Source organism: Saprolegnia parasitica, assembly GCF_000151545.1.
Source record: "Saprolegnia parasitica CBS 223.65 unplaced genomic scaffold supercont2.96, whole genome shotgun sequence".
NCBI classification, from domain to species: Eukaryota; Oomycota; class Saprolegniomycetes; order Saprolegniales; family Saprolegniaceae; genus Saprolegnia; species Saprolegnia parasitica.
This window is the reverse complement of record NW_012156490.1, coordinates 118107-126580: the sequence shown is the minus strand read 5'-3', so window position 1 is coordinate 126580 and position 8474 is coordinate 118107. Positions and strand designations below refer to the sequence as shown.

The following is an 8474-nucleotide window of genomic DNA, read 5'->3' as shown; positions in this document are numbered from 1 at the left end:
TCGGCCGCCGAGAAGGGCGGGAGCTCGATCGTCTCGCCTAGCGTCGATGGCTTGAGCGTTGCAGATTCAGATAAGAGGATTACCATGGGGACGCCACACTTGGCGGCCACACACGTTGTCGCCAAGCACCTTGGTCTTGCCGTCGGGCCCGGTCTCGGAGCCAATGTAGCACTTCTACACACCGACAGATATATATGATCGCCTTGGCCCATGGAGTGGCCGCTGCGCGTACCAGGTCTGTCTTGAAGGCCACATGACGCTTGCCAAACTTGGGTTGCTTCCGCTTCACTTGCTCCTACAACGCATGGTACCATGCAGTTGAGCGATGATACATGGCGAGAGACGGGCGTACGAGGCTCAGGATCGGGTCGGTCGACGGCAGCAGCTTGTAAGCGAAGAGGGCCAGCATGAGGATGGGGAAGATCCCGCTGTCGAAGAAGAGCTCGAGCACTTGCATGACTTCGGGCGGGACGCCCGGCGGTGCTTCACGTGCCATGGCCAGGTCGGGGCTTGGTGGCAAAACGTCAACTGTGACGACCGTGGCACTCACGGTGTATTTTTTTGCACCCAACCGCGTCCACATACAAAGATCCATACGGTTTATACATGGTGCATTGTATTTTCTTAACGGTTGACGTGGCGGTTAGCACAGACGCCACGATTACGACCGGCTGGAGGTGGCGATATACACCGGTTGACGTGGCAGGCGGGTCCATGGCATCGAGCTCTCGCCGCCATGGCAGGCGGCGCGCTTGTGTAGAAGGCGGAGCAAGCGGTGCTTGCACGACCACGAAGACAACGGGTGCGTTCGACCTCTGCCGAGCCGCGGTCAAGCATGGCCAGCGGCCGCTGGACGCACGCCATTGCTACACTGTAGGTAGCTGTCGGTCGGGCTGTCGGTGGGACTGAGCTTAGGCGAACTGTAGCAGCGGCGAAGGCTGCATAAACGGTGGTGGGCGTGGTGACTGGCGTGCGAGCTAGCTATTGCGGTCATGGGCGCGCGTGTCTTCCACGTCCGCGCGCGAGGATGTATCCTATGTTCTATGAGTATCCTGTCCAGGGGCCTCGCGACCGCATCATTCTCGTGCTAATGCAAGCATGGTCGAGGCCTCGTACGTCGCCGACGGCCAGAGGCGCGGCCCATCGCACGGAGCTCGTTGCAGGGCAGGCTGCATGGATATGTTGCTGCTTGCGACAGGTAATTTATCGTGGTTGCGTGCGGCGCTGCAGAGGCGTGGGCTGCAGGCGAGAGCTGCGCGTGGATGGATGGCGCCTGGCACGGTGACGGGTGTTGTCGGTATGAGCCATTGCCTCGACGCGCCATGGGCAAGGGCCGCGGCTGGCCTGTCGCCGTGCCCCGGGCGCGACCCGGCTTTTTTTGAAATTTCGACGAAGGTGGAATTTCGGTTGCAGCAACGGTCGGGATGCGCTCGTCGTACGAGACGATCCAGCGCAAGCGGCGCCGGACGTTCCAGGCGTCGCCGAGCGCGATCCGCGTGCTCCTCGACCTGGGGCTCATGAGCCTCATCGCCGACTACCAGGATGGCATCTACCTCTGCTTGCGGCCGTACTTTCTCGGGCACAAGATGCTGCCGGGCGGCCTCGACGCCTACCGCGGCGACAACGTCACGGCGCTGCTGTACGTGAGCAACAAGCGCGCACGCATTTGGCTCAGCGTGCTTGGCGAGCATGACCTGGAGCTCGTCAAGCGGCTTTTGCGCTGCAAGGAGCTCGCGGCCCCGCTCCGGCTCTCGGACGGGCGGCACGGAACCCATTCGTCCCGCGAGCTGCTCGACATTGCGTCTGAGATCGGCGACGTCCCCACCATGATGTACCTCCACGACCAAGGCATGGGCTGCACGTCGTTTGCGATGGACCGCGCCGCGGCCAACGGCCATGTCGATGCCGTCGCCTTCTTGCACACGACACAGAAGGCCTCGCCATCCGACGACGTCCTCTACGGCATTATCAACGCGCTCTCGCGCTGCACGTGCAGCCGCGAGCACAACGTCGGGCAGTTTGCGTGCATGCGGTACCTCGTCGAGCAGTGCGTTGTCACCCCTGCGTCGGCGATCCGCCATGGCGACGACGTCATGCTCGCGCTCATTCTGCTCGGGCGCCTCGACATGATGCGACTCTTCCACGAACATGGCTTTCATCAGCTCTTTCGCGCCGGTGCGCTGGACGCGGCCGCCAGCCGCGGCGACCTCGCCATGGTCACGTTCCTCCACGAGCATCGACCAGAGCGCGCCTCGACGGCGGCGATGGACCACGCGGCGACGCACGGCCATTTGGACGTAGTTCGCTTCCTGCACACACACCGCGACGAAGGCTGCACGCCCCGCGCGATCACGGCCGCGACCACCGCCGGCCACCGCGATGTCGTCGAGTACCTCTATGCGAATCGCCCAGAGCGCTGGTTCCATCCTGAAACGATCGAAGAGCTCGCCGAGCATGGCGACGTTTCCATGCTCGAGTTTGTGCTGGCGAGCGACAATGCGCCTCTTGCGATTGTGACCAAGCACGCACTCAGCGCCGCGATCCTTCGCGGCCAATTGGCCATGGTCACGCTTCTGCATGCAGCGCGACCCACATTGGCCGCCCGGCGCATGGCGGTCGTAAACGCGGTCGACGAAGGGTTCTTGGAGGTCGTCGAGTACGTCCTTGTGCACCTTCCTGGAAGCCGCACGAGCCAGCTCTTGTCAAGGCTTGTCTGCGCTGGCCACACGCACTTGGTTCAACTGTTTGTCGAGCTGCAACGTGATGTGGTGACGACGGCGACGCTCTGGGATGCCCTCGCGTCCGACTCTTGGCCCACGATGACCTTTCTCTTTTCGACGTTTCTGCATCTCTCGACGCCGCACCTTGTGAACCGCATTGTCCAGCGCAACTACAAGGCGCTGCTGGATCTCCATCTCAAGGACGCTCCCGATCTCATCACGCCGTCGGCGCTGCATGTTGCGGCCAAGCATGGCTTTTTGCGGCTCGTGCAGTGCCTTCCATATGGTTCGCACCGCGCCATGGACTTGGCGGCCGAGCACGGCCATCTCCGCGTCGTCAAGTACTTGCATGCGCATCGAGACGACGGCTGCTCGACGTACGCGATGGACAAGGCAGCCGAGCACGGGCATCTCTCGACGGTTCAGTTCCTCCATGCCCACCGGAACGAGGGCTGTACGTCGCACGCGCTCTCGTCGGCGGTCCGCAACAATCACATCAAAATTGCTTCGTTCCTTCTCAAGCACCGCACGGAAGGCTGTGTGCTGCACGCGATGACGGCGGCGTGTCAGCGCCAGCTCTATCCATTGGCCAACATGATGCGGCACTATCCCATTGGTCCGTGCTGCTGCGTCGTCTCGAGTCCTTACCCTCAAGGGATGCGTATGCGGGAAGAACGCGAGTGGTTTACGGGCATGACGGATCAGGTGCCGTGGTACCCTTCGGACGACGACGACGACGGTGACGACGGCGACGACAATGCGTTCGACTCGGACAGCGACGACGACGACGACGACGACGGCGGCGGCGGCTACCCGTACGACCCGTTCCACCGCATGCTCGGCTGGTTTATGTAGCTTTTTTGGGCGTCTATATATATATATCAAGTGGATCGATCCGTGGGGACGGAGGGCGCGTGGATAAATACATTGGATACGATTGGATACTTGGTGCAAGTGTTGGATTTCACTCTGTATACGAGCCGATAGCATACCGAGTGGTTGTTTCGTTGCGTGTGCATCGTCAAGCGGTCGGCGGGCAGGCCAAGGGCAATACATGGAGCCTCTACAAGTACCTTCAAGTCCCTTGGTCATGTCGGCCACCAGATAACAAAGCAGCGCGTGGATAGCTTGGATGTATTCTACTCTGGTGGTGTAGACCCTATCCCTCGCACCGGTCCGCAGCACCGTCCACCTGGCACCTGACAACGAGTCGAGCCTCCCTGCACGACCATCTCTCTACATGTGTCAGAATCTGTCCTGTCTCGTTGGTCAGGGAGTCTTGGGCCGAATGCAGCATCAAGCACGCGAGCGCAGCTGTGAAGATCCAAATGCGATGCCACCATCACTGGTAAAATGAAGACAGCACCCGCACCTCCTCCCAAATGACCTCGTCCTGTGGGTGCAGCAAGCATCGAAACAAAAGGCGGCCGACAAAGCGCCATCTGCATCTTGCTAGATTCGATACGCCACCCACATGGCGCGTTCGATATTTGGTTCGTCTCGAGACGACCGCCCGCATGGGTGCATATATCGCGCGGGTCGGTGCATCCGTCCAAAGCGCACGCAGTTGCCATGCATCCTCCTCTCGACCCTCTCAATAGGTTCGCATCGTACAGTACGTTGTACGGGGGACGCGATCAACAGGTGTCAGAATGCATGGCCACCTGCTTTTTTCGACAAAGACAGAAATTTGTTATAAAGGACAGAATTACGGCGACTGAAAGAGCGTGATCTTGCGGCCAAAGAGTGGCTGCACCGGGCGCGCGCCGTCTTCGTGGATCTTGTCCTTGTACATTTGCAGCTGCGCCTTGGACATGGTTTGCACGGCCGTGACCACCGTCCACTCGACGCCCTCCGTGTACGGCGGCGTCGTCAGGGATCCCGAGTAGCGGTACACACTCGAGGCCGACGTGAGCTTGAGCGGCGCCGCGTTCACGTTGGCCACCGACACGTTCGAGTGCACGCCGCCGAGGTCCTTGATCGAGGGCCAGAAACTCTTGAGGAATGCATTCTCGTCCGGGCCCTCCTCAAAGAGGATGCCAATGACCGCGAGCGATTTGTCGTCGGCTTGGTGCACAATGTGCATCTCGAACGGGTACTTGTAGCCGCGCACCGTGTGCTCGCTGGGCGCGTGGAAGTGGAATTGCGCCGTCTTGTACGCCTTGGCGTTGAGGGCGAACGTCGCGTCCTTGCCGCCGTCCCACTTGACCTTGATGGTGTCGCCTTCGTTGATCATGACGCCGTTCGCTGCGTTGGTAAAGGCCATCGTCACGTTCTGCGTGTTGGGCGTCGGCTCGAGCTTGGGCAAGTCGATCGGCGATTGCGACTTGAGCTCCGGGTCGGGGCAGACGGCCGCGACCGCTGCCGCCAGCGCAAGGAGCGTCGTGGAAAAGAGGCGCATGCTCGGTGGTGGTGCTCGAGAGGGGAAATTGAAAAATGAAAAAATGGCAATTGAGGTGACGCGACCACGGGAAAAGCGTGGCGTGTTGCTCACACGTCGCCGCGCTGGATGCCAAGCACCCACGTTGGCGATGTGCAACCAGCTGTTTCTCCATGTGGCCGTCTGCGTTCAAGTCTGACGCATGATGAATCGATGCATCGATGCAGCCGAGAACCATCAAAGCAAGCCTCGATCACCCAGCTCTCTCAAAATCTCTCAAAAAAGAGCAAGCGGGCGACTTGCCACCGAACCCGTGCGCCTGAACGCTGTCGTTGGCACCGAGCGGGTTACCTTATCGGTCGTAGTATGCGTAAAGCCCATGTGGCGTGCGTGGCGATGGGCAACAGGGTACTACCATCGTGCAGCCAACGATAACGGAACGCCGACTGCCCGTAGACACGGCAGAGGCGCGGCCACGCTGTCATCCCCCCCGACGCGCTTTGTGAAAGTACAAGCTGCACCCATCATATCGGTATGCAGCTTCTACAGTGTACTGCTTTTGTATCCTCGGTGGCGACAGGCGCTTGCTTGCGCCGGCAAGATGAGGCGCCGACAAATATATCGAAGAGCGAACGAGATGGCTCGTGCTGGTGTGGTTGAACCGACGAGGCAACGACGGCATGACGCCAGTTTCCATTTCTGCCAACTTGAGCATACGGGAGAGAGAGCGATGGGCAGACCAAATATATTCTCGATTTTGGCGCTGATCTGGCCTCGGATCGGGACGGGCAAGCGATGGCACGCGCCATAGCAGGTGGTTTCAGCGCCTTTACGTTCCCAGAAAGCTCGATGGTAGCACAGTCGGGGCTGGCGATTTGGCTGAAAGCGCTGGCGATTTGGCCAGAGAATGCCGGTCGTTTGTCATGGAACGGCATTGCGATTGGGCACAGCGCGCTGAAATGACGACACGTCTGTTCGAGCTCAGTCCCTCGCGTCTGGTGTGCGACTCGTCGCCGCGTTTGCACGGCCGCTTCGCGACCAGCGGTCCTTGCTGCTCTATGGATTACTTAGAGGCACGGAAATTCGCATTTTGTAAAAACGCCAGCAGAAGTGGCAGAAGTGGGTGTACTTACTTGTTTGCTATGTATTAGTACAGGACAGTAAGAGGCACAAAGAAGGGCGAGCTATCTTCGTCATCACGGCGCCATGGACGGCACGCGTCGGGCGATTAGGGGAACGGTGGGCTTCAATCCATTAAGATTCGCCTTCTTACAAAACACCAAACAACGAATAGAACGCGCATCCCGTACACCTGGATACCGTTCGTTCATTGGGTGACCTAGCACTTGCTGATTTTAGTAAAATTGGGTGACCAACGTCACCGCATGGTAAAACGGACGGATGACACCAAGGCAAACCGTCGGGGGGACAAGCGTCGTTAGTGGTATGCACACGGCGCGTTCCTGCATAGAGTCTCGAGAACCAAAAGACCGATATTGATAACATTGGATTCTGTAGCGGTGTGTGTTGAAAAGTGCGGTCCAGGTAGATACACTCATTCAACCCTAGTCGCTCGACTGTAATAGTGTCTGTCGTATCGCTCTACTGCTCCTCCGTTGTCGACCGAATTGGGCGAAAAGGACAAGCTTCCATTCAGAAATTGTTGTAATGGTTTGATATACTCGGCACTCGAACAGTTCTTGCTTCGAGTGCGACGTTCACTGGATGCGAGCGCACATTTCTGACTTCGGGCTCGCTGGTGCTCTTTGCCTTGCGTGGATAGATCGCGTGGTGTAAAGGACACACCGCAAGGTGCTTCTTCCCTTCCAAATCCAGTTCCAAAGCCAGGAAGCTTCCTCTTCTAGGGATAGGGATCTCGGTACAATCCATGATATAGGAAGTGGCAAGTGAGGAGGAACGGTTGAAAGGCTCTCGCAACAACTTAGCGCAAGGGGTTGTTGCGATGCTGCTGTAGTTAGTGACCTCCTGAAAAGATACTAGCACGTATTCGCGGCGAGAAGCAACCTTGTTCAGTGTGTCCATTGGTGTGCCCACTATCTAGGACATACTGCTGCAGTCTATGTATGTCCTTGATACGTTCGGGCTGCCCCTTACTTTGCACAAGACGTCATATCTCTCTTTTGGCTAGTCCTGTCGTAAAACAGAATCTTTCCTATATCTCAAACTCCCAGCATCATTTTAAAGAACTAGTACTGATGTACTGCTTGCCAACATCAGCTGCAATCAACGCGCGTCGATCCAAATCGGAATGTGCGTCGAGTCCGTGTGGGTTCAAAACTCGGTGTGTCATGCTTGTATCACTATAGTACGCCACCACAAAGTTGTCAGCTACAAGGACGACAAAAGGAAAAGAGTGATATTGACAGAGCCTTGACGAGGTTTCATGGGGACTGAAAGAGCGTGATCTTGCGGCCAAAGAGCGGCTGGACCAGGCGCGCGCTGTCTTCGCGGATCCTGTTCTTGTACATACATTGTATCCAACTGCTATTGCGTCATCGTTTATGTTATCGGTCGCGCCATACCGCTCGCATGTGCAATAGGTATCGACGATCGGCTGCTATTCGAACAGTACGTCGAACAGAGAATAGACTCGTTGAGCCAGCTACATTGGACTCAGCCGTTCGATTTGAACTCGTCAGACGTTGCCAACTACGACATGCGACGGCCCTTGGATAAATCTAGGGCACTCGGTCATACAGGGGGTCTATCGCCACCCACCGATGGACCCACGAGGTCGGCCGCCCATGCCTGTCTCGATTTGACGTCTCGCACGTCCAGAACGATCGCGTCTTCCGCTCTTGCCTACCACTGCCAAGAGGGTAGCTACCCGTGAACGTCGTCGCTCAGCTACACCTGCACTACAGTCAAAAGGCAGAGCCAACCGGTTTTTCGACATTTTGAACAGCTCGACAAGGGCATCGAGGTTCACGCCCTAGAGATCTTTGTGGTGCACGCGAGATGGCGCTTGTTGTTAGACAGAGCAAGTAGTGTCAACCTATGGCGGCGACCACTTTGCATTGAGCTTCGCGGATCGCGCGTCAGTCCACGCTGGCCTGGGCCACGTTGCTTCACCGAGTTTACCCAGCGAAGAAAGTCTGCCATTCGTATCTAACTCCATGCAAATGGAGGACCCGCTTGCACAAAAACAGAAGCACCAGTGCTTCGGGATTATTTTTAATCAAAATAACCACTGACATCTGGGATTCAGCGGCGTTGCTTGGGGCTTCGCACTGCTTAGCCGTGTAGACGACGTGACGTGGCAGCAGCAGGCAGCAATGTACGCCATCGACGACATATTTCCCGTTCTTTACCACGCAGCACGATCGCTTCTTTCGAAGCAAGGGCCACTTGCC

The 8474-nt window shown here is 57.9% G+C and overlaps 3 protein-coding genes across 3 annotated transcripts; 1 reads left to right on the top strand and 2 right to left on the bottom strand.

Moving 5' to 3' along the window:
• Positions 1–66: 66 nt before the first annotated feature.
• On the bottom strand, positions 67–496 carry SPRG_13303 (hypothetical protein; the record flags this gene model as incomplete). The annotated part of the gene is made up of 3 exons (XM_012352314.1): positions 67–174; positions 233–295; positions 353–496. 3 exons carry the CDS (start codon positions 494–496, stop codon positions 67–69), a joined length of 315 nt encoding a protein of 104 aa, XP_012207704.1.
• A 928-nt stretch (positions 497–1424) lies between these two features.
• On the top strand, positions 1425–3575 carry SPRG_13302 (hypothetical protein; the record flags this gene model as incomplete). The annotated part of the gene is made up of 2 exons (XM_012352313.1): positions 1425–3336; positions 3394–3575. 2 exons carry the CDS (start codon positions 1425–1427, stop codon positions 3573–3575), a joined length of 2094 nt encoding a protein of 697 aa, XP_012207703.1.
• Positions 3576–4392: 817 nt separating this feature from the next.
• SPRG_13301 (hypothetical protein) lies at positions 4393–5121 on the bottom strand (the record flags this gene model as incomplete). Its single annotated transcript, XM_012352312.1, has 1 exon — positions 4393–5121. The coding sequence occupies one exon, from the start codon at positions 5119–5121 to the stop codon at positions 4429–4431; it is 693 nt and encodes a 230-aa protein (XP_012207702.1). The 3' UTR covers positions 4393–4428.
• Between the last annotated feature and the right edge of the window lie 3353 nt (positions 5122–8474).